Genomic DNA, 25,958 nt, shown 5'->3' on the forward strand with positions numbered 1-25,958 from the left:
CAAGATCCTTCAATTTACTGAATTCTTCTAAATTTACATCAAGGAATCTAGGAACTGGTCCGTTTATGGCTGGGATGGAACTTAATAGTCAGCCTGGTGCATATTCCCTGCTCAAACAGGCACACACACTTGCAGTCCCCATTAAACGGGCGCATCCTAATGCCATTCCTGCAAAATGCATCAACAATTAGCCACTGACAACACTATGGTTAATTTCAAATACAGAAGCCAAAGCTTGTTTTCGGTTATAATTGCAGAAAACTGTGGAAGGTATTAACGTGGAGGTATCAGGGCCCACAAATCCATGTAAAGACAGCATAGGGTTGAAATACAATTCCTCAGCCTTCATTTTAAGACCACCTCAACATATCGAGAGCAGACAATGTACTGTGGGAGGACCATTTTTGTTTTCCCGCTGTTTTATCTTCATGCAGCTAGAGTTCATTCAAAGTCACCCTCGTCAGCCTCCCTGGAATAATCTTACCCTGTTTTAGCCCTGCCTCGTTTAGATTTTATTTGGAGATTTAGGTAATTTCAAGTGCTAGAAAAACAAATCAATGAGCATATTATCGTGCTTCCGAGTAGCTTATGACATGAGCAAACCAAGACTCAAAATGAGCACATTTAGCATTTTAATCGCATGCTGGAGAATGAGAGGATTATGTAAATTCAGATCGGGCTGAATAGTTTCAACCAAAGCCTGGAGTGAGAAGATTATGTGGATAATACTATCAGAAAGTGATTTGAACTTAAGAAACCAAAATCGACAATTTGTTCACAGTTCAACTCTGCCATTAGTATGTAAATGAGGGTAAATAATAAACACAAGACCAATAGATATTTAAATCAAGTTTTTAGGAAACAATTTGAATAGGGTCACAGATACCTTTACAAGAACTGAATATGATAATAGGTAAATTAGGTTAATATATCTAACAGTTTACACACAAATGCTGAAATGATGGGAACTGTAAATGGGGGTGATTTGATTTTTACTAGGATTATGTGTTTTGAGTTGTAACTACTGTGAAATTCTATGCGTCTGACTATCACTTTAGCTCCTTTAATGCCATGCCTGCTTTCAGGTTCTGTGCCCTCGCCTTGTCCGTGACGAATGGGGGGTACAGGTGTCTGTTGCACATTTACCTTTTTTTTGTCTGTAATAAAGTAAGTTTCCCTTCTCTTCTCCCTCCGTGTCAGCAGAAATACTTTGTTTGTTTTTATATGAAAAGGATGGTTGAGGCTGACCGTGCCCCACGATCCCACCAAGTCTAAGCAGAAAGATAGTGAACTGAGAAGTATAAATGACAGACTTGATTTTGGGCTCAACAACTTTTTAAGTCGAGGCACAAGGTTAAACAAAACAATCATTCAGACATGCCCGATTTCAGGATTGTTCAAGACCCATCCCAACTCTATTTTCCAATGATTTGTAGAGACTAAAATTCTTCCTTCAGCTTCCTCCCAACAGATGAAACTGCACACCCTTCAGCCATACTAAGCTCGACCAACGGACCCGTTGGTTCTACTCAAATGCCAAAACTCTGTCCACGATGAAAAAGGTTGAACTACAGTTCTATTTAGTTCCTACCCAAAAGCTCCAAACGTATGGTCTGTAACCTGAACGTTCTTCTGAACTTCTAATAGTAACATTATCATTATTTATACAAAATCCATAATTAAGCTTACTATAGTGATGAGTGATGCCCCAACATTACTTTCGAGATCTCAAAATCACCCGGGTTTTGGACTTTATTTGTTTTTCTCCACATCTGTTCCTAGTGAACAGGGTGGACACATGTGACATTTATTTTAGTATACATTTGCATCAAGATGTATAAAGTAGAACGAGTTTCTTTCAGAAAAAAAGACTTCAGTTGATCAGCAATAAATCCTTTTCTGTTGCTGATAATTCACTTTCAAAACAACTTCAAATAGAGGGATTAAAAAAAGTAACATAAAAAATTAAGTCTTTTTTTGAGCAAGTTGTAAACTGTAACTTACTTGCACTTGCCCACATTCATGGCTATTTAAAGATGTTATTAGTTGCCCATGTTGTCAAGTTTGAGCCCACCGGACAGCGTAAGCTGTCTGTAAAAGATCTATTGTGAAATTACAGTGGACAAGTTCTATGGTGAACTTACAAAGGGCTTACAACTAACCCATTTTTACCATTGGTTGGCTTTCCTGTCACTTCGATCTGCTTGCCTCTTATTTGATGTGTATTTGTTCCCGCCTCTAGTGAACATCCTCTTTACGATCCTTTGGTTGGCTGACTATCCTTCCACTCCTGATATTTAAGCAACTGCTTTTTTTCTTTGGATCCACATAATGTGTTAAAGCACAAACTTTGGCACATGAATGCAATTCAGTTGCGGTCTATGGCAAAAGGTTTATTAAGCATGACACTCCTCCTGAAGGTCCACAAATATGCAACCTGGTCTAGTGCAGAGGATCAAATGGTAAGTTAGGCCTTTACATTCTGACACTTTGATTTTTTTTTAAAGATCTCATTCAAGTTTCCTGAACTAAAGGTTTTGGGAAAATAAACCAAGTCATTTATAAACATTGATAGCATTTAATTACATGTATAGTTTTGAGATACTATAAGATATGCTTCTTTTCCTGCAGTATTTTCAAATATCTTCTTCTTTTACGGTTTATAAACCAAGCTTTACAGGCAAACATTGGTCAATCCAACAGCTCGGCACTCACATTACAAACACAATAACCTATTGACTTAGCCAAAGCTTGTTTACATTGCTTGTTTTCTGTGCCATATACTATGAATCATCGACATATTATCCTGCAGTTAACAGTTCATGAATCAACAGCTTCTAGTTCTAGCTGGTAGTAAGAAAGGAAAGGAACATTACCCCAGATTGAATTCTTTAAGCCAGTTTAAGAGGGCGTCCTTGTTGAAGGCAGCAGTAGCAGCAACGTTGCTACTATTAAGCTGGATATCTGCAATGGTTTCCGACGCGGAAACAACTTCGATAAGGCCAGAGCGGTCTCCTGTTGCTAAGCAACCATAAGGCACAATTCTGAAACATAACCAAAAAAGAGCTAAATCGTGTAATAGTACTTGAAAAGTTTGCACAAATAACATCAGATGTACTGTAAAAGAAAATAACATTCATCAATCCTCACAAATGATTAAAAAAAAATATTTTGAGTTCAAAGAAATCATTTTGGATTAGTTCTCCATTGCTTAAAGTAATTAAACAACGTGTTTTTAAAACACCTTGGTTATGCTGATTATGGTCTGATTTCTGATCAAAAATTAGGTTTGCCATAATAAGAGGTAGGTACAGTATTGTATTGTATTTGCATTTATATAGAGCTTAGTATCCCATACGAGGTGTTGAAGCACTTTCTCTGCGAGTAGCACGCTACTCCAGAACCCATAAAGGACTAGGGAATAATTAGTATAGTGAAAATAATTTGAGGGGTGGACATGTTAGTCTGTTATTTGGATTGAAAAGAAATAGTGGAGGTATAGAAGAAGGAAGGGTCTAGATTTTGTTTCTCCTTTTTTGTAGTTCATAGCAGTAGGAGCGAGTTTGGGATGAGTAAAGGGGAGGTGGAGTGGGAAGAGTCACAGGGAATGGTTTAAAAAGGCTTGTTTGGGAGATCTGAAAAAAAGGTATGAGATGATGCAAGGAGGGGCAGAGGGGGAAGAGCCTAGAAAGGGTTATTTTGGGGGATCGTAGTGGTATGGGTTTTGGGATGAATGAGACAGTGGAGGTAGAGGATGTATTGATATTGCATTGGAAAGAGTAGTAGAATATAGTATATATATATATATATATATATATATATATATATATATATATATATATATATGTATATATATATATATATATATATATATATATATATATATATATTTAAACTTCAAATGCAAGTAATGTATGTACAATAAAAAAAACAGAACTACTATATAACCAGGTTTTGCCAATCACTTATCTTGAGCCCAATCTCATTATCTCTCATGACTAAGAAGAAAACAAAACCCACACAAACACACAGTCCAAACACCAACCGTATGCAGTTACATTGGTCTCGCTCTTCATTTTATAAGGCATAACCATGTCAAACTTAGCTAAGGAGACTGAATCCAACATTCTGTTTTGTAGCATGGCAGTGAATGCAGAGCTGAATGTAGAGCTGTGCTGGTTTGAAAGGCTGTCAGTCAGCACTGGGATATGCACGAACTTGAGAATGACTTGTACAATAATACAGTGATGCCTGCATTGCCTTTGCACAATCTGGGCACACGCTACGCATGTGAAACCACATATAGGCAAGTAAAAATCCAAAAGGTGCATAACGAATGGCAAACTAATCTTAATCATGAAGGCCAGTCTTGAAATACTTGCATTCGATCATAAAACTAATTCAACTCCTTTCCACTTAATATCACTGCTTTATCTCATTGCTCCTCACGAAACGTCCATGGTGAAGATACCGATGTAAAACGTGTGCCATGGGTCAGATTAAGTACACAGAGTAATAAACTTCCCAGGAGGCTTCTCACCTTCCAACAGGATTTTTAGTCAATAGCTCATCTTTCACCACAACTAGTTGCACACCGACAGATGAGCTAAAACATCAAGGATAAGCACTCGAAAGATGCTGGAGTTAATCAAATCGCCCTGCAAGTCACAAGACCTCCCCAATTTGATGAGTGGGATTAAAACAATGACCTGGAGCCAGAAAATTTACTGCAACTACCAGATGTCAGAAACAAACAGCCAGCCAGACAAAAAGGGTTACAGGGACTACCACAAATCTAAAGGGAATACCTCCCAATGTAATTGGACCATAATCCAGACTTCTACATCCGCACATTTAAACGGCACACTGAGCTACTATCCTAAGAAAAAAGGCTATTTACCCATATTAAGTCTTTACTTCGTGAAACTTGCAGCATTCGGATCCTTAAGTAGTAACGTTAACTTCATTTTACCAAAGCAAGAAATATCACAAAATAACTCTAGCCTTACTCAGCTCTGCCCCAGCTGCATTAAGGTGGTCACCCAAGTGTGCTATCAGTTTCTTTCTGAATAAACATAAGGTACCCCTGAGACCATAAATCAAACTAGTACTTTGGCAACATTAGTTATCTTTATTTACTAATGGCAGTACACAAACGCCGAATGCGAGTGAGGCAGTACGCTGGATGAAGAGAACTCCAACAAGACCAGCAGCATATGGAGAAGACTAAAAAAACGCTAAATTGAGATACACAAGGAACATATGAAAAACGACAGACAATTCAGGACCAACAGGCCGAGATATAAGGTCATAAATTGAACCAGAAAGGCAAGAACAGAATTGAAGGACAAACGTAAACAGGATAAGATTGAAAGCTATTTGATATCCCCTACAAATGGAAGGAGGGATAGGTATATTGTCCTATGCATACAATTTATCGCCCTGATGAAGTCATTCAGATGAGAATTTGAGGTCAAGCACAGAAGGTCTAAACACGTGGCATTCTCCTAAACTACCTTTTTTATGAGGACCAGAGGACACAAGGATGTAATTTACATCGAGTGGGTATTTAGATTGAATCACTGCATAAAAGACAAAAAGAGACTTAAGATTGTCCCTGATCCCCAGTAGAACTTTAGTAAAATCGTAGCAGAGAACCCAATAAGGAAAGGCTCCTGCAACATTAAAAGAAGCTGTAGGACCATTTCAGTTTATATGTATCCAATTTTTTGTGATGTGAATAGGAATGTATGTTGTTTTTCCTTTTAATGTTTTGTACTGAATATGTATAAGTATTGCAAAATTAAGCCAGCCAGGTGGGTAATTTAATCTATATGGTTTATTTTCAAAAGATGTTTGGTTAAAGGAACCTAAAAAACAAAAAACAAATGATATACGAAAAGATTCAAATGCCATTAGTAAATAAAGATAACTAATGTTGCCAAAGTACTAGTTTGATTTATGGTCTCAGGGGTTTATTCACTAATGTTGATTCTTTCCCCTGTAGTCCTGAACAGAATCACTCCCCTTCTTGTTGTAAATCAGTTTCTTTCTGGACATCGTCTGCGCCCTCGGAGACAGAGCCAAAAACAAACTGTGCCAGTGTACCGCTCTCTAATTTTGGACCTTTGCAGATGGGTAAAGAGTCCATGCCACAGAATAGGGAGGAGCAAGGGCAGTGAGTAATCCGCAGTTAGAAAGCGTAACCATCACAAAGAGTGTTACCAAAGGTAAGCAAATTGTTCTTCTGATGAATACTTCTGAACGTCAGGAATCTGCAGTTGGAACAGAGATATCAAACAGTAACCTCCCATCCCAAAGGTGAGTCTGTGGAATGACTGAAATGTCCTGCAGGACCTAACAGAGCAAAATACCCTTCCAGTCGGACGTAGCTGTCAAGGCAGTAGTATTTTATGAACATGTGCACTAATGCCCATGATGGAGCCTGACTAATATCCAGGACCGGCACTCCACATTGTAAATGCATTGATCGCAGGCTTAGCCCTGGTGGAAAGTGCCCTCACCTATTGTGGAGGCAGCTTTTGTAAACCATGTAGCAGATCTTAGTGCAGAGGTCATTTTCTGCAACGCTTTGCTTTTTTTTGCCAAAGAGAATCCCAGAAAGAGCTGAGCGTTGATGTGATGGACTTCAGTACAACCAATGTAAAGCTAAGCATTCTTTTTTAGTTCAACGATAGAGTCTCTTATCCTCCTCATTTAAAAGGTGAGTTGGGGTAAAAACGTTAAAAGAGTGATGGCTTGCACAATGTGAAATAAAGTCACATCTTCCAGGAGATATACCACTCTAGTCCTCAGCAAACAGTTTGTTCGGAAAGAAGGTGGTGCAGGGAGACTGCATTAAGCTTAGAGCTCACTCATGTGAAGACTCAAGGTTATTACGGTAAGAGTCAAGAGAAGTGGAGAAGAGGTGTTCCACGGCTCAAAAGGAGTACCCATAAGGGAAGCAAGGACAAATTACGGTCACACTGTGGGATCACAAAATGTTTAGGAAAAAACATGTGGACCAAACCATTGAGAAAACGCATCACAATAGGTGATTCGAAGAAAGGTGGTTGGGACGGTAAAAGGAAAACAACCGAAAAGAATGACAAACTTCAACAGTGTTCACTATAAGACTTTGCTGAGCCAAAGATAGAAAACAGTAGCACATCTAATAATTTAGCTTACATTTGGGTGTGTGTTGCCACAAATGTCTCCCAGTGCCCGGTGTAAAGAGGTTTTGTGGAAGGACCCCTGGTTACCAGGATGGCCTTCACTACTTTGGGAGATAGACCGAATGCAGTCAACTGAGACAGTGCCTCTTCATGCATGGAGGTGTAGGTTGTGTGGGACCTGGTGCAGGACACTGAGCCTTAGGTGCAAGACCCTTGTGGAAAATGACTATTTATCGTACAGTTATGTCCCATCATACACCCTCTTCAGTCACGTCCCCAAGCCCATCTTGCTAAAACACAAACACACGAGAACACGAGCACACGAGCACGAACTGATCACGCGCTGATCATGCACCTCACGAAGTTGCACACGCACTCTCCTTCCTCAAAAAGGCTCAAAGATTTCACCCTTATGCTCAGGACGATTCCGAGAACCATTTTTCTCAGTTAAACCGTACATTTCTGTGGTCAAGCCAATGCCGAGAACAAGACCCCCCCCCATCTGTAACCATTTCCCTATAATCAGACCTATTCCGAGAAATAGCCCCCGTTCTGCTAAACCACGACAACCAATTCCGAGAAGAAGAGCCCCCGAATGCTGAAACACGACAAACAGACATCCTGTCACGACTCTCTCTCTTATCTAAGGAACCAGCCTAGCGTTATTTCTTCACACCTTTGCCTCCCTTGTGCTTCCTCATTCTGAATCCTGACCCAGCCTTATTTCCTCTACCATGTGACCCTTTTTCACGACGTTGTCTCCTTTTATGGTCATGACTTCTGTTCTATTTCAACGTACGATCCGGGCATGCATTGAAGGGAAGCTCCTTCCTCTTTTTCTGTTATATATACTGTATGTTCTGAGAATAAAGTTAGAGATTCTTCCGATCCGCCTCAGGTGACGGAGCTCTCCCTTAACTTGAGTTACTGAATAAAGACCCTGAATTCGAACCACCACGGACTCTGCTCTTCATACTTGAACTTATTGATATTGCCTAGAAATTCCGATCAAGGTAAATTACTAAAATATTTACCACAGCAAATTGGCGCCCGAACAGGGACTTCCCTTTCTCCCCACACGCCGGTGATGCGGACCTAGACCGGTCTCTTCAAAAACATCGACGGACTTCCAAGTGCACACTGCAGGGTGTTCCTGCATGAACTCCTTCGTGTCGAAGAGGGACCGAGCCACGGCCTAGCCATCCATACGAGGCGGTGAGGACGACAGCGGAAGTCTCGACCCAGAGCCCGAAACCTGTGAAGATTGCCGAGTCCGAGGTCGTCTGAAACCCGACCAGTCCCTGTCCATGAGCGCTGCGTAAACAAGTGTCCAGATCTTCAAGATCTTCAAGTTCTCTGCACCTCGGTGAGTACTGCTGGGGGTGTATCAAGACGGGTTCTGAGTTTTTCAGAGCACGGTAAAGACGGGTTCTGAGTTTTCAGAGCACGGTAAAGACGGGTTCTAGGTTTCTAGAAAACGGTATGTTTGTACTCTGATACTCAGAGTATATCGAGTTTTTTCAAGTGTAAATCTTTGTTTATGTTTGATACAATGCCTTTGTTCTCTAAACTGTGTAAACTGGGTACCCGGAAAGGGTTACTGGAACAATCTGTACCAGTCCCCCCGAAGGATACTCCTGGTTACTTTATGTATACTAAACATGGGATTGGTGCCATCTTGTATTTGGATCTTTGGGAAGGTTATACTAAAGATTTAGACGTTGCGATCAGATGGCCAAAGAGTGGCACATGGGATTTAAACTGTATTATGGCAGTCGAAAAGAAGTGGCGGGAAAAGAAGGCAAGACCTTCGATGTTAGAAAGCGTTGAGATATGGCGAAAAGAAGCACATCGAAGGGAACAGAAAGAGCAAGGGAAAGTTGAGAAAGCAAAGAGAATGTCAGAAGAAAGTAAGATGAAAAAGTTACAGGATCAGAACGATGATATTAGTTTTGAACAAAACAAAAGGGAGGCCTCGGCCTCTGCGACGGGTATATATCCTGTCCTCTCACTGAAAATAGGGTCCGAGGTTAGCTCAGACTCTAGTATCCCTACAGCACCTCCACGCCCTAAGGTTTCTCCCGTACCCGATGATTTTATTACTACCTACTTAATGGAACCTCCTCCTGCTTCTACCAATCAGGTAATAGCCAGACGAATAGTCGCCCAAACTGAACCCACCCCTGACACCTCAAGCGAACCTCCACCCATGTTAGAGTGCGATTATGACCCAACCCCAGGGGAAGGGTCACAAGCAAATCTCTCTCCGCCTACGAGAGACTCTAGAAGGTTTACAAGAAGTGCCAAATGTCACAAATTGCCTAAATAAAATTTACGAGGCTCTCCGAACTGGAGAAAACTTAGAAACGTTACAGGAGGCGATTAAAAATAGACCCATAGCACATAAAAAATGCCTCTCACGATTCATGATCACTTGTTTTATCAGAATGATACCTAGCGCAGGAAAAAGAGTTCCTGATGATTTATTACAACTAGATCAAGCAGTAGTCGCAGGAAATTATAATAAAAGAAAAGAAATAGATCTCTTTATTCCTCTCTTCACGAGCAAGGTTTCTGATTACCATCAAAAAGATGCCCTTACCCAGGAAACGGAGAATGAAAGTACAAACAAAGACAGGGGAGAAGGAACTTCTTTTCACGGTGCAGTACGTTCCTGTATCCCTCATTCTCAAAATAATGGACAATTCAAACTTAAAACTAAGAAATTGTCAGCCCCCACAGATAAGTTGTTCCAACGAACACAAGAAGCCCTAGATGATTGGATGGACGACGAGCCTCCACTCACCACACAAGAAAAAGAACTCGCTAGATCAAGCACACATTGGGTATCTCAATACTCTATATATGGCCCTGATATAGTTGCCCAAATGTTCTTATCAATCCCTCTAACTTCTCAAAGATTAGCCAGCATCTATATGGTTCAACACCTCATTACAATGTACGAAGACACTGGTTGCCCGCCTAAAAAGTTACACTCTCTCTTACGAGACTGTTTAGAAGGGAGGTGGGTGGCCAGGGGACAAGAGTTTCTAACTATTTTCCTTGACCTACGACAGCGATATGTTCAGTGCTTTACAGACAGTTATGATATAAATACCCATCAATATGACCAAGGACAGTTCCCTCTCCGAGAAGTACACCCCGTAGCAGACTCCGCAGGGAAGTTACAACAAACGTTTGTTTACACCCCTCTGACAAAACTAGAGATACTAGAAATGAAGAAAATGGTCCCTTCTCATGACAAGGATCCCTCGGGTTTCCACAGGGAGCTCAAGGATATCCTCCAAATGGGTTCCTTTACTTACAAAGACCTCAATATTCTACTCAAGGTCCTATTACCACAGAGAACATATGACAAACTAAAGGGAAAGGACTGGGAGATTGAAGGGAAAAAGGAAACATGGACAGAATTAGAGAAAGAAGACATTACTCGCAATCCTGGACAAGGCTTAGGACCCCTAGTTCAGGAACTCCCTCGCTGTCTCCCTAAAATACTATCCCAGTTACTGACCACTAAGAAAGAAGATTGGGATGCTATCTCTGCATGCAAACAGAAACCAGACGAGGATATAGGGGACTATTACACAAGATTGGAAAAATGTTTTCTAATCAACAGTGGTCTCTCCTCAGGAGGAGACGCCTAGTCGATTATTTGTCTCCAAATTCGTAGAAAATGCCTTGCCGACAATTAGAAATAGAATACTGAAGGTAGAAAGTACTTGGCAAGCAAGCTCTCCTTCACAAGCCCTTCAGATGCTCCAATATAATCAAAATAGAATTAGAGACGAACAAGAAAAGAAAAGGACAAAGGATACTAAAATGAAGGTATTGGTAGCACAGACTAATATGATCCAACAGACTCCTAAACAACCCCAAGTATCGCAGGAAAAAGTTACTTGTAACTATTGCAAAAAGCCAGGTCATTTTGTGCGTGACTGTCCAGTATTACAACATAATATTGCCACTGGGAAGACACAACCTCGTAACTACCCCCCTCGACCTTCTGCTCTGCCAACTGATACAAAACCTACTACCCAACTCTATCAGTATCCAGTATCATCCTATCCTGAATTCCCCACAATTTTATGAGACAGCTGGGGGGGGGGGGGGGGGGGGGGGGAGAACACGATAGTCGTCCACTGATCCCGGTCGACCAAGAGGGTCCCTATGTACATGCTAAACTCCTAGGTAAAGAAGCAAAATTTCTGATCGACACCGGGGCTAGTAGGACGACAGTGCAACACAATGAAATTCCCAAGGTACCCCTCTCTGGCTCAAATAGTATTTCCTTGGGTTTCTCAGGTACACCTGTCATCAATCAAGTTTCTGAACCAATATCACTTCAAGTTGGTCCTCTTAAAACTTCCACCGACTTAGTGCTTACAAAAACCTGCCCCGAGAATCTCCTTGGCATTCAGATACTAAAAGAACTAGGTGCTATAATATGTTGTTCCCCGGAAGGAGTCCGACTATTCCTCCGAGATTTTAAAGGCCATTTCACCACAAGAGAACTAGATGTCAGACTAAGAGACATTCCCGTCACATTATGGGCTACTGATCCAACAGACGTAGGATTTATGGATATTACACCACACCTAGTGACATTGAAAGAAGGCGTTGTCCTACCCCATGTCCGTCAGTACAAATTCCCCCCAGATGCAGAACAAGCCCTTATCCAGATTATTGATGACCTGATACAAAAAGGAGTAGTCAGAGAAGTACCTTCCAACATATGTAACTCGCCAGTCCGAAAGAAAACTGATGACGGTGCGCCACCAGTCTACAGACTCGTGGTTGACTTACGTGAACTCAACAAATGTGTAGTACCACAATACCCCGTGGTCTCAGACATCAGTACTCTGTTAACAGCCATAGATCCTGAGGCTACACATTTCACTGTAATCGACCTGAAGAATGCTTTCTTCAGTGTACCGATCCACCAAGACAGTCAGTACCTATTCGGATTCTCCTTGCAAGGTCGTAGCTTCTGTTTCACAAGAGCTCCCCAAGGATATACAGAAAGCCCCAGTATCTACAGTCAGGCACTTAAAAGACAGTTAGATGACATTGTTCTGCCCACCAATACGACATTATTACAATATGTCGATGACCTACTGATCACTGCACGCACCGAACCAGAATGTGAACAAGCATCACGAATTGTCCTAATGTTCCTTGCACAACATGGCCACAAGGTGTCACCCTCAAAATTACAATTGTGTTTACAACAGGTGGCCTACCTAGGGCACCTGCTGTCAAAGGAGGGTAGGGCACTCACACCTGAAAGAATTCAACTCATTTTTAACATTCCTGTACCCAAGACACAGAAGGAAGTCCGTGCCTTTATTGGCCTCACGTCTTACTGTAGACAATGGATTCCCCAGTTTGCATACTTGGCCAAACCTCTGATACAGCTAACAACCACAACCTCTTCCCCACTGCCATGGACACCTGATCATACTTTTGCTTTTGACACCCTTAAACAAGCATTATGCTCCGCACCTGTCCTAGCTACACCCGATTATGCCAAACCTTTTGTCCTCTTTGTCACAGAACGGGAAGGTACAGCCTTGTCAGTACTCACACAAACACAAGCCAACAAACATCGTCCCTGTGCTTATTTTTCTAGCACCCTCGACCCTGTTGCACAAGGTTTGCCTGCCTGTCTGAAATCCGTTGCAGCTACAGCTCTAGCAATACGACAAAGTGACTCCATAGTACTAGGACACCCTCTTGAAGTACAAGTTCCACATGCAGTGGAATTACTCTTGAATAGGACACAGACACAACACTTGACCATAGCTCGCCTTACAGGCTATGAAGTCACTCTATTCCAACCGCACATCATCATCAAAAGATGCAATATCCTCAACCCAGCTACGCTACTGCCTGCTGTCCCAGTTGATAATCCGATTCATGACTGCCTAGAGGTAGTCAAACTAGTCACAAAACCCCGGTCTGATCTTACAGACGTCCCTCTAAGTACACCAGAACACACACTGTTTGTAGACAGTTCTTGTATGCGCCTCCAATCAGGCGAACTTTCAGCAGCTTATGCTGTCACTACTGAAAATTCAGTCCTTTTAGCCGCCAGAATATCTGTACAATCAGCACAAGCAGCAGAACTAATAGCTCTCAGCCAAGCATGTGAATGGTCCAAAGGAAAACGAGTCAATATCTACACCGATTCGCAATATGCGTTCGGGGTAGTCCATAATTTTGGCATCCTTTGGAGAGAGGTTTCCTAACCTCTTATGGAACAAAAATCCAACATGGAGATCTTATTCTCCAGTTACTAGAATCAATACACAGACGCACAGAAATAGCCATAATGAAACGTAAAGCACACACCAAGGTCACAGATTCTATCACCAGAGGTAATGCTCTAGCAGATGCCACAGCTAAACATGCTACTCAGACAAAAACACTAAACACCGAAACCACCACCAGAACTATCTGTCCAGTTGTCGACCCCACCAGAGATGTAGTGGACATCCAAAACCAAGCCACAGAGACCGAAAAGAAAAAATGGGAAGAGGAGGGAGGTTCACACACAGATCAAGGTTGGGTTACAAAGGATAAGTCCAAATGGTTTCTCCCTGACCTAATGGTTCCCGTAATGATAGAAACTGCCCATGGTCCCGCCCATCTAGGAGAAAAAGGAATGTTAGACAGTCTGAATCTGATATGGCACAACAAGCATCTGCGTGCAGCAGCCAAACAGAAAGTGCGAACCTGTATGATTTGCTGTCAGTTCAATCCAGGGAAAAGTATCTCAGTTGAACAAGGAGGGTTCCATCCTCCTGATCACCCCTTCGAAGTCCTACAAATGGACTACATACAGATGGAGAGATGTCGGGGATATAAGTATGTCCTCGTAGTAGTCTGTACTTTAACCCGATGGACCGAAGCATACCCCGTCCCAGACTATGGTGCCCAGATGACTGCCAAGCAATTGGTAAGGGAATTTTCCCCTCGATATGGGTTGCCAAGAGTTATATACTCTGACAACGGACAACCCTTCTCCTCCAAATTGATGGAGGCTGTCTCCTTGCTGCTAGGATACACCTGGAAGTTCCACTGTGTTAGGCATCCCCAAGCAGCAGGCTTAGTTGAACGACACAACCAGACATTAAAAACGAAGTTGGCGAAGATTTGTGCTGACAAACAAATAGACTGGGTGACAGCCCTGCCGGTTGCCCTCTTCTATATGCGAATGGTGGCACATTCCCGGACAGGCCTGTCCCCCTACGAGGTCACATTTGGGAGGCCTCCGAATATCTGGGGTGTACCATCTCCTAAAAAGATAATTGACATTGATGCAAATGTACTGACAGATTACTTGGCTTCTTTGATGTCTGCACTATGCTCTAGCCGTTCACAGGTGGCTGCAGCTTTTCCAGACAAGTCCACGCCCGACGAGCACTCCCTTCGGCCTGGTCAATGGGTGCTCGTCAGAAATTTTGTTCGAACCAGCCCTCTGGAGAAAAGGTGGACGTCCCCCAAGCTGGTGCTGCTGACGACGAGGACCGCTATCAAAGTCGAGGGACGGAAAGGCTGGCTACACGTCTCTCATTGCAAGCCCTTCTACGGACCAACTCCGGACACTGTCGCTGACCCCGAGACCAGAGACACTGAAAAACCAGACTTTAAAGACACTGAAACGACAGACTTTGTTTTACCCCTTCCTGAACTTTTACCCCAAGAAGAGTACAAATCGCGGCTGCGATCCTACCCCAAACAGACTTGAGACATTGCATCTGAAATCCGGCCTGCCAGTGGCTATTTAAGCCCAAGACGGACGCTTGGTGAAGCGGTTGCTGGGAAGAGTCCGGTTACTGGTGCATTTATTTCCTCTCTCAAAGACTAAGCAGCCGAAATCATGAAGATAAAGACTCTTTGTGCAAACTTATTTAAAAACAAGATCTCTTTTCTCCTCCCCATCCTGATTCTCATTTTCTGCATCATGGCTTGTCTAGGTTGTTCCTTCATCTAGCTTTCTCACCATCTTCCCCCACGCCTTTGAACAACACTGCTATGCACTCATATATAGATCTCCCTCCACACCTCAAGAGCAGACGAAATGAATTCTTCAATAACACGTTCATCACCACACTTCATCAACATCAACTAGTAATTAACAAGACCAATTGTTGGGTCTGCGGCCTAATGCCACACTCCGTACATGGAGGAATGCCTTTTATTCCTCTCCCTTTCGGCTATGCTGGATCTACCTATGCCCTCTCTATGATAGTTTCCGCCTCTATTAGAAACATTCCTGAGACCCAGATCAAGAACACTAGTACCTGGAATGAGATAAAGACAAAGACAGCACACGCCGTAAGTAGAATGATAACACTTACCACTACATGGGGGTGAGCAGACACTAATGAAAACACCAGTTATTCCCTCTTTAATGATACTACCTCCTTTAGGGAAACATTCTCAGTCCAGACGAGACAGGCAGACCAGGGAGGATGGGCTGTGTCCCATAAGGGCCTATTCTGTGTAAGAGGAAAGGGCAAGGGTCAGAAAATGGGAGATAGTGAATGTAACAAGATGTACACCTTACCTGATCCTAATTTCCCAACGATGACCACTGCCCCCAACACATATTTTATCTGTGGACCTCACGCACGCACTTGGCTACCTCAAGGCTGGTCCGGAAAATGCTACATTGCATTTCTCCTTCCCCCTACCTACACCGCCCCAGCAGATTATCATCTCAGTGACCCTCCATCTGTGAATAATAGACGGCGAAGGGGGGCCATAGATGCTGAAGATACAGCAGACCAAGAGGCCGGCGACTTCTTTAAAGGAGTCATCCCATTCTGGGGGCCTATGATCAATAGCCGCCACATAAGACAACTGACTCGTGTAGTCCAGGGAGCCATAAACGCAACAGCTAGTGCATTAAGTAATATCACCGCTGAGATGGCTGCCGACAGACTCATGACGTTACAGAACCGTATGGTCTTAGATATCATACTGGCTAACCGTGGTGGTGTATGTGAACTGATCGGATCCAGCTGCTGTGTATTTATCCCAGACAACGCACCCTCAGTGTATTCTGCTATTTCCCGCCTTCATATACTTTCCAGAAAACTAGATGCAGACACTGGTGCCTGGTCCCTGACAGGTTGGCTCTGGGGCTTCCTGTCCTCATGGGGATGGAAGGCGCTTACAGTCATAGGTCTCGCTCTAGCCATTCTCTTCACCTGCTGCCTCTGTATTCAGTGCGGTCCAGTACTCTGTAGTTCCTGTGCCACTGCCTGTATTCCAAAAACCCAGTCCAGAAAGAAAAAGAATGAAAGAATCATGTTGCAGGAACAAGTAAACGGCCTAATGAGTATAGAGGTGGATTAGAAAAGACAGAGTTTTAGAAGGGTATATTATGGGACAAGGAGGGAATGTGGAAAATGACTATTTATCGTACAGTTATGTCCCATCATACACCCTCTTCAGTCACGTCCCCGAGCCCATCTTGCTAAAACACGAACACATGAGCACACGAGCACGAACTGATCACGCGCTGATCATGCACCTCACGAAGTTGCACACGCACTCTCCTTCCCCAAAAAGGGTCAAAGATTACACCCTTATGCTCAGGACGATTCCGAGAACCAGTTTTCTCAGTTAAACCGTACATTTCTGTGGTCAAGCCAACGCCGAGAACAAGACCCCCATCTGTAACCATTTCCCTATAATCAGACCTATTCCGAGAAATAGCCCCCGTTCTGCTAAACCACGACAACCAATTCCGAGAAGAAGAGCCCCCGAATGCTGAAACACGACAAACCGACATCCTGTCACGACTCTCTCTCTCTTATCTAAGGAACCAGCCTAGCGTTATTTCTTCACACCTTTGCCTCCCTTGTGCTTCCTCATTCTGAATCCTGACCCAGCCTTATTTCCTCTACCATGTGCCCCTTTTTCACGACGTTGTCTCCTTTTATGGTCATGACTTCTGTTTTATTGCTACATATGATCCGGGCCTACATGACTTCTGTTCTATTTCAACGTACGATCCGGGCATGCATTGAAGGGAAGCTCCTTCCTCTTTTTCTGTTATATATACTGTATGTTCTGAGAATAAAGTTAGAGATTCTTCCGATCCTCCTCAGGTGACGGAGCTCTCCCTTAACTAGAGTTACTGAATAAAGACCCTGAATTCGAACCACCACGGACTCTGCTCTTCATACTTGAACTTATTGATATTGCCTAGAAATTCCGATCAAGGTAAATTACTAAAATATTTACCACACCCTGCACCGTGCTGTTGCAACAAAAGATCTTGCTAATTAGCCTGATTTGAGGACAAATGCTCATGCACAGAAGGTCCAGGGTCCACAATCTCCTGACCCGATCCATAACCGAAAGGATGACTTGGGCCCGACGTTCATGATTTTTTTTTAACTCTGGGCAGGAGAGGGGCATGAGAGGTAGAAGCGGAATGGCATTCAGGAGAATGTAGGTGGAATGTATCTCAGGCGGAGAGAGCCTTCTTCGGAACTATGCGTTTTCAATGGTTGGGAAGAGATTGATCCAGAGTAGCACCCATTGCTGGAAGACACCCGGGCACCACCTGGGATGAGCTGCCATGCATGTTCTGCTAGGTGTTGCTGGCTGAGTTTGTCTACCCTGGTATTTAAAGATCCCCCAGGTATAATCAGAGATGCAATGACAAGTCAGCCAGGTCCAGCGGTACAGGGCCTCCTGGAATTAAGCATGGGATCCAACTCAACTCTGCTTGTTGCAATACTGCACGGTTTTGGTGTTGTCCTGGAGGATCTCAGCTAGCTCCCCTAACCCCTTGATGGAAAACAAAGGCTTTTAGCACCAAGTAAAGGGCTCCCAACACCACCAGGCTGATGTAGAGGTATGTCGCTCAAGAGACCTCAGTCCTCTGATCCCCACCTCTCACAGATGACTTCCCCCAATCCAGCAGTGATGAGTCTGCTGTCACTGTAGGCTTTGATTGTGGACGGGAGAGGGTATGCCACTGGTCTAACTGCAGTTGAGCAGATACCACTGCAGAATCTTTTCCAGTCTTCTCCTGGATACAGTCTGACGGTTTTCCTTGGTGCAGGGTCCACTGAGAATGGAGATGAACTACAGAGCCCGCATATGCCACATGACATGGTCTGTGAACAGGATACAGGAGACCAATAGGCCAAAAAATCTCAGAGCCATCATCACTGATACCCAGGAATGAGGACGAAACATTGGATCACAATGCAAAGGTCCTGGACTTGTTCCGGAGGATAGGCCAACAAGGCACCATATCCAGTATGACCCAGATGAAAGGTAGGCTCTGCGAAGACGTCAGGTATGACTTCGGCATGTTGATAGTGAAGCTCAATGATGTAAGGAGGTTAGTTGTCATTTGTAGTTGGTCTGCAGAAGATTGTGGCAAGCACGCCTTCAACAAACCAGTTGAAAGGGAGTACTGAAAACTGAAAATACTCGTGGCTCACCGTGAACCACAGATAGCACTTGTCAGCCTACAGGACAGGGATATTGGAACTGCAGGTCAAATCCCACCATCCAGGACATATCGAACCTGGGCCAGCATATGTTGAATTTCACTTTCGTCAGGAATAAGTTAATGGGTCGCAGATCTAAAATGGGGTGAAAGGATTCACCCTGATACGGCACTTAGGTATGAGGGAAGTAACATCTAGTTCCAAATTCAAGAGGCTGCATCCCTCTCAATGGCTCATAAATCATAGGAGTCTAAACTCCCTACCACAAAATGGTCAAATGGGTCTGCTGAAAGCTGCTCTGATGTAGGCGAAATAGGTGGCCTGGTAGAAAATAATGGCAGGGCATAGCTCCACTGGACTATCTGCAGTGCCCACCTCAGTCAGATATGGCTTGCTACATGTGGAGAAAATAAGTGATCCTACCTCCCACTGGGTAGTCGTGTCCTACTTAGGACAAACTAAAGTGCTTTGGAGGCTTCAGCCGTATGAGCTGGGGGTCGGAGTAGTTTGTTGCCCTTGCTGGACAGGAAGCTGTCTGTCAGATCCCCTAACCCACCAACGAAAGGACAGGGGTGAGCCTTGTTAGGCCCTGTCTGAAGGAGAAGCCCCAAACAATGTTTCAAAAAGGGGTGAAATTGTAGAGGATACTACCCTACCCGTTTGGAAATACCAAGCAAATATGCAATAGCTCGACTGTCCTTAAAGCATTCGAGGGAGAAAACTGCCATCTTGCCAAGAGACAAGACCTGGCTAAAGGCAGATCCATAATCAATGCATGGACATCACCGGAGAAGCCTATGGATATCATCCATGCGTGATGCCAGAGCAGCACGTTAGTGCTGATCTCTCTGCCTAAGCAGTCTGTCATGTCCAGCCCTGACCGGATGATGAACATTGCAGAATCGAATGATATGTGCCAAATTGTTACAAAATTCCCCCAGGCCTGCTGGGAAGATCTCCGAAACTAAATCCCATAAATGATGATGATACTTTCCCAGCAAACAGCCGGCAGTGGCTGTCCTAAGGGCGAGGCTAGAGGAAGAAAGCATTCTTTTGCCAAATTCCCAAATTTTTTAGGACCATCTGTCCATGTAGTATGACGGACAAATACACTCCAAGGCTATTGTTTGCCCTTACATCTTAAATCCTTCTGCTGACTTTCAATGGGTGCTCCACCTTACAAGATAGAGACACTTTTTAAGAGACTGCAGTCCTTGCAACACCCTTCTTAAGGACATCCTGCTACAGCAGAAGTAGTCTGGAAAATAAATTCTTTGCTCATTCATATTGACGATTAAACAGAGCACACAACACTCATATCAAACCTGACAGGTTTTGAGTTTACTTTGACTGGAAGAATAATACAATCAGCCCACTGCCACACCACTTACCCTTTCGGGAAGAACGGCTAAAGTTTTTAAGTGCTAATGTTGCATGAAATGTGTTTCCCATGTCCCCCATACACCAAGGGTGAGTTCCATATGTTCCATATTACTCAATCTTTACTGACACAAAACCATTGTACTTTGCCTTACCTACTAGTGATTCAGGATGCCCCATATCATGTGTGATTTGTTAAGCATGTCTGGATTGTTTTCTGCCCTCCAGTACTAGGCATTTTGAATTTCCCACGGTAAGACAGGATTTCGAGTAACAGAATGCAATATGAACAAAGACTTAGGAAGTTGCTCACACCAGAGATGAAAGAACGCGAGAGCTGTACGAAGTTCAAATGATTAGGGCCAGTTCAATCATCTATGCAGTGTCCCCACACAGAAAATATACTGTGGGCATTGAGAGATTGGGGCATAAATATAACCTGGTCTTGCCAGCTCCTTTGAGAAAAAGAATAAATTACATCAGCAGAATGTTATCAGCACAGCTCAAAGATCAATGTCCAATGATTAAGGATTGTCTCAAAGTTTGATACAGAGAATCGTTTTCCAACACATCCCAAACAAATAGTGCATAGTTTACTTAAAAAATTAATCTACATACGCCATTCATCTACTTGTTTTTACAAGTTTCTTCTGATGTTGAGGTGGGAGGGAACTTGTGCTGCTCCTTTCCTAGTGCTCTCTGCTTTTAATTTTTATCTATCGTCTCGGATAGAACCCCCTTCTGTCTTTGGTGCCATGGTCAGGACACGCTATACCAAGACCGTTCAAAGGGAAATACCCGAACGTGCTCCTGTGCTTTTGCTTATCTGCTAACCCTGTAATTTGGTGTCTAATGACTTTGGGAAATCACCAACTATGGCTAGGCTCTCAATTCCATTTCCAACTTTAGGCTCATGCTAGAAAGTCTGCACAAATATAACAAGGGGCATTACACGTGTTCAACAGATATTAAAGTTGTCAGCAGTGACTTCAGGAATCTTGGACACTGCTTGTGATCTGATACTCTTTCCAATACGTGCCTCTGTCTATTAACCCACCCACGCCCACTCTTATTACTGCATGGCCCTCTAACTAACGTGCTGAAAGGCAGAGAGTTAAATTAGCCACACTGCTTTTTAAAATAAGGAAGCATCTCCACATTTGAATAGGTATGCAATTGCTGCTGTTACTTGGCTTCTGCTACTTAGGAAGCACAGAAGTAACATGTGCTCATCTTTGATATACTACAACCCCACTTTACCTCAATTTACACACGGGAAACATCGGTTACATCGCGGTGTTGACACCGAAATTCCTTTACAACGTGGGTATTACAATGAAAGACATTACAACGAATTGCAGTAGATGGCGCTCTAACCTAAGGAATAGTATGATTTAGTGTTCCAACACGTAGACTGGTGTTGGAATAGTAAATCCTACTATTCCTAAATCCAGCGCCCTCCAACGCACTGATGCCTGTAGTTTGGAAGGAAGGAAAAATGAGTCTGCATAGCTACTTCAAAGGAGGTAGAGTTAAGGTAGGTTAAGTTAGAACAATTCGTCAACCTACATGGGTTAAAAAAGCATCTGTATTGTTGTTCTTAGCACTAACAAATGGGAAACAGAGAAATGTAACAATGTGTTAATATCACTGCGCTTCAGGAACTCTAGGAAAAAGCCCTGACTGCACCTCAGTAGAGATCTAACAATCTGTAATCTAATAAGAGATACGCAAGGGATGGGGTCTGGAGTTTGCTCACAGCAGATGGGAAAGTTGAGGTCGGCTTCTGCATTAGCTATATTATACATTCTTTAATAAATAAGAATAGGAAACAGATATTCAAATTCACACTAAAGTAACGTAGGTGAATTTCTCCATACAAAAGCAGCCTGAACTCTAACAGGAGTTAATTCCTGCTTCAGGTGACAACTCCTTGAAACATGGCCTACATTTCTCGCTCCTCTAGAATTCTCACGCAGTGAGGGTAAACAATAAATTTTGGCCTTCATTCTAAGGCTACACCTGCAAGATCTGAACAATAATACTGTAAAAAGACCGCGGTATAAAACGAGGAGGAACAGAAGAATACAAGTGGTCACCCCCAAGAAGGATGTAAAAGTAATGGTTCAGTCTTTGCTTCTAAACTGAACCTAATATGGAACACCATTTCTGGCTAGTCATGCCAAATCTAGACTGCGACCACTCAAAGTGATCCTGAATGATGCCACTTGTTTAATAGAGAGGTCATATCACCCTAGGATTAAATGATCTCCAGTTGCTCCATCTGGAAGCATTATCTCAGTTTAACCATGTCAATAGAACATACAAGTCTGTTCAATTAAACATCCCCAAGGGCACGGAAGATCAAGATCTTGGGGCCATATGTATTTCCATAAGAAAAGTGAGGCACGTCTAGGAACCCCATAACCCTTAAAATAAAGGACCCTGATGCTAGCTTTCTCTGTAGCCACCCCAAACTTCTGCCATTCTCTATCACTCACCGCAAAGAAACATGCATTTCCTACAATTTGCCACAAGGATATCTCCTCTCACCATATTCAAGAACAAACGCCAAACCTTCCAGAGAGAGAAGTGCGTTGCAGTAAAATTATGAGACCACTCCTACTACCTAAAGGGCCTCCATAAGATTCTCTGCATCAGACAATGTTGGAGAGACCAGTCAATGTACTATCAAAATGGTTTGATTTGCTTTTAACACTCATTGTCAACAAATTATGTCTGAGTGAGGCCTTCACCGTAATTATTTTCCCCAGTCACCCCGGTCATTCGATTACTGTTTTGCATGTTCAATGCATTGTGTCTCCTAAAATGTAAAATTCTATCAAACACATATACAGCACCCCAACGCCCTTACAACATGATCCAACAATGTATACAAGAATATTTCAGAAATACATGGGTACAGTTGGAGTCAATTTATCCATACATAGTATAAACAGTACCTGCTGTCCACAAACGCGCGCGCACACACACACAAAATCAAATATGAATATATAATGCAGATTTTCATACAGTTTCTTATACACGACCGCCTTTCCACAGATGTGTAGTAATTTTTGGCCACAGCTTAATGTTTAGCATTGTCTAGGTGAGGCTTTTGTCTAGTTTCCCTGTTATGGAAGAGCAAGCTGTGTACCTACGATAACACCTTATCTGGTAGAGACTATTTAGCCGCAGATTCCTTACCTTAAAATAGAATGGATCCTGAAATTTGGAGCAGTACTTCTGCACCGGTAAGTGGTGTAGTTTGGTTCCGTCCTGTCTGTGCCAGAAGTGACATGCACAGGTGCCCATGTAGGCGTCACCCGAGCGTGCTGACATCAGATTCTTTTCGTGATGTTTCAGAGCACAAAAACACAACAGAAAGCTGATGGCAGCTGCAGACACTAAGGAGCTATAAGGGTTCACCTATGTAGATAAATCTGTTCACAGAGAGGGGAGGATGTGATGGTCTGCAAGGAATCGGTTGCTAGATAGTTTCTACTAGATAAGGCGTCACTGAAGGTAAATACCTTGTTTATCGGATAGAGGATTCTAGCTGCAGATTCCTTATCTTAGAATAGATACCAAAGCAATACCACCACCACCCCCACCCCCTGGAGGTCGGTCTGAGAACAGATTTAGACCAGAAAGTCCTGGAGGACCAAACAAGCAAAGTGCCCGTCACAATATACCCGACTATCCAGGCAATAGTGCTTGGTAGACATGTGCAGAGATGCGGACGTTGCAGCCTGAGGGATGTCCAGGTCAGGGACTCCATGAGCTAAGGCAGTGGTCGCAGCCTTGGCTCTGGTGGAATGAGCATGCAGGCCCTCAGGGAGCTGTTTTTAAATGCAGAGCACAATCCATCTTGAGATGGTCTGTTTCTGCATGGCCTTTCCATTCTCCGTCCCATAGAACCAAATGATGAGCAGATCGTCCACCCGGAACTCTTTGCTATGATCAATGTAGAATGAAAATGCTCTTTTTCGGTCCAGGTGGTGGAGTCTCTCTTCCTGTTTGGAAGGGTGAGTTGGAGCAAAGGTAAGTAGTGTGATGGTCTGGCCTACGTGTCACCACTTTCAGCAAGAAAAAGGTACGTGTTCTCAGAACCAGTTTGTTTAGGAAAACCAAATGTGTAAGAGGGTGCGCAGAAAGTGCCTGAGGTTCACTAACCCTCCTGGCCAATGTACTGGCCACTAGAAAAGTTTAGCAGTCAGAAGGCGCAGATGGCGATTGTGCCTAGGCTTGATGGGTGAGCTAATCAGGAAGGTCAAGACTAGGTTCAAGTCCCATTTGGGGCATGATGAAGGGTTTTCGAGGAAACATATGTTTTAGCCCTTTAAAAAACAAGTCAGAAAAGATGACAAACAGGGAGGACTGTTCCAGCAAACTCAACAATACCGATATGGCAGAAAGAAGCCCTTTAACAGTGTTCAAAGCAAAGCCTTGCTGGGCTAACAAGAGAACAAATAAAACCGCAGACAAAATTGCAGAAAGGTGCTCAACGTTTTTGGTAGTACACCAAGCCACAAATTTGTTCTAACGGCAGGCATACACTCTTGGTTGAGAAATGCCTGAATGTCAGAGTAACACCGCAGACTTCTGCAGCGAGGTAAAAAACTGCCAATTGACGCCACTCAGTCTCCAGCCATTAAGGCGGAGCATGTGCAGGTTCAGGTGCAGGATCCTGCCCTGTGCCTGTGACAGTAGATCCTTGTGAAGAGGCAGCCTGAACAGAGGACAGATGCTCATGAGTTCGGGATACCATACTCTCTGTACCCAATTCAGAGCCACAAAGAGGACTTGGGCCTTGTTGTTCCTGATCTTCTTGTGAACTCTGGGCAAGAGTGATATCGGATGGCAGGTGTACAGAGGCCTGAGGTCCACCTGAGCCACAAAGTGTCAGGGAGTCAGAATCAGATTGGAAACCCCATGGTGCAGAAGTGCTGACATTGTGCGTCCTCTGGGGTGTGGCAAAATAGGTCTGACCAAGGTCTGACCAAGGTTCTCCCCAGTCGCTGAAGGGACCTTGCACTACCTCCGGATGAAGAGACCATTTGAGATCTGCTAGGCACCGATGGCTGAGTTTGCCAACACTGGTTTTCAGAGAATCCTCCGTTCTGATGTTCCAGCCTTGTCCAGAGATGCATGGCCTCTTCACACAAGGTCCGCAATCCCACCAAGTCCCGTTTATTGCAACACCACATGGCAGCGGTGATGTCCGTGAACACCTGAACCAGCCTTCCCTTGATAATAGAAGGTCTTTCAATGGCAGGCAAATCGCTCAACTACAACAGGTTGATACGTAGCCAAGAATCAACTGGAAATCAGAGCCTCTCTCAGATGGCTGCCCCTACCCAGGAGTGATGCATCGGTCACCAGTCAGCTCTGGGTGGGGATGGGATATGGGTATGCCCCTGACCCAACCGCGGTTCGTCAGTCAACACTACAGGTATTTTGCAATTCCCTCCAATATCTAGACCAGGTCGGAGAGATTGCCCTAATACTGCATCCGGGAGTTAAGGTACTACTGCAGAGCCCGCATATGCCTTTAGGCATGTGTTACCAGCAGGAGGCCATGAGGCCAAGCAGCCTCAGAGTCAGTCTGAAACGTAGGATAGAGGACGAAACATTGGAATCATATTCTGAATATCCTTGACTCGCCACTCCCAAAGACAGCTTATAAAATGCCTCCAAGGCATACAAAATAAGGTCCCTAAAATGGAGAACAAGGCTATAGTGCATCCGCACAATATATTAGAAAATCTGCCACAGAGTAAGTATTCAGGTAGGACAAACCAATCAGCAGAAAAAAGTTGTAAGAACCAAATCCCATGAGACCACAAAGCAAGATGTGTTCTAGATGGCTGGAAAAGAAACCTGTCACTGAAGC

General features: G+C 43.6%; 1 protein-coding gene across 7 annotated transcripts in view; it reads right to left on the bottom strand.

The window, feature by feature from the left end:
• PIK3CB (phosphatidylinositol-4,5-bisphosphate 3-kinase catalytic subunit beta) overlaps positions 1-25,958 on the bottom strand; it is a 999,444-nt gene that overhangs the window by 66,046 nt on the left and 907,440 nt on the right. For all 7 annotated transcript variants that reach the window (XM_078666107.1, XM_078666113.1, XM_078666108.1 and 4 more), the window contains one exon: positions 2,877-3,044. In XM_078666107.1, coding sequence (XP_078522233.1) covers positions 2,877-3,044 — 168 coding nt within the window. The remainder of the gene's footprint in view (positions 1-2,876; positions 3,045-25,958) is intronic.

The sequence above is a fragment of the Lissotriton helveticus genome, chromosome 11 (assembly GCF_964261635.1).
Source record: "Lissotriton helveticus chromosome 11, aLisHel1.1, whole genome shotgun sequence".
Classification (NCBI taxonomy): Eukaryota; Metazoa; Chordata; class Amphibia; order Caudata; family Salamandridae; genus Lissotriton; species Lissotriton helveticus.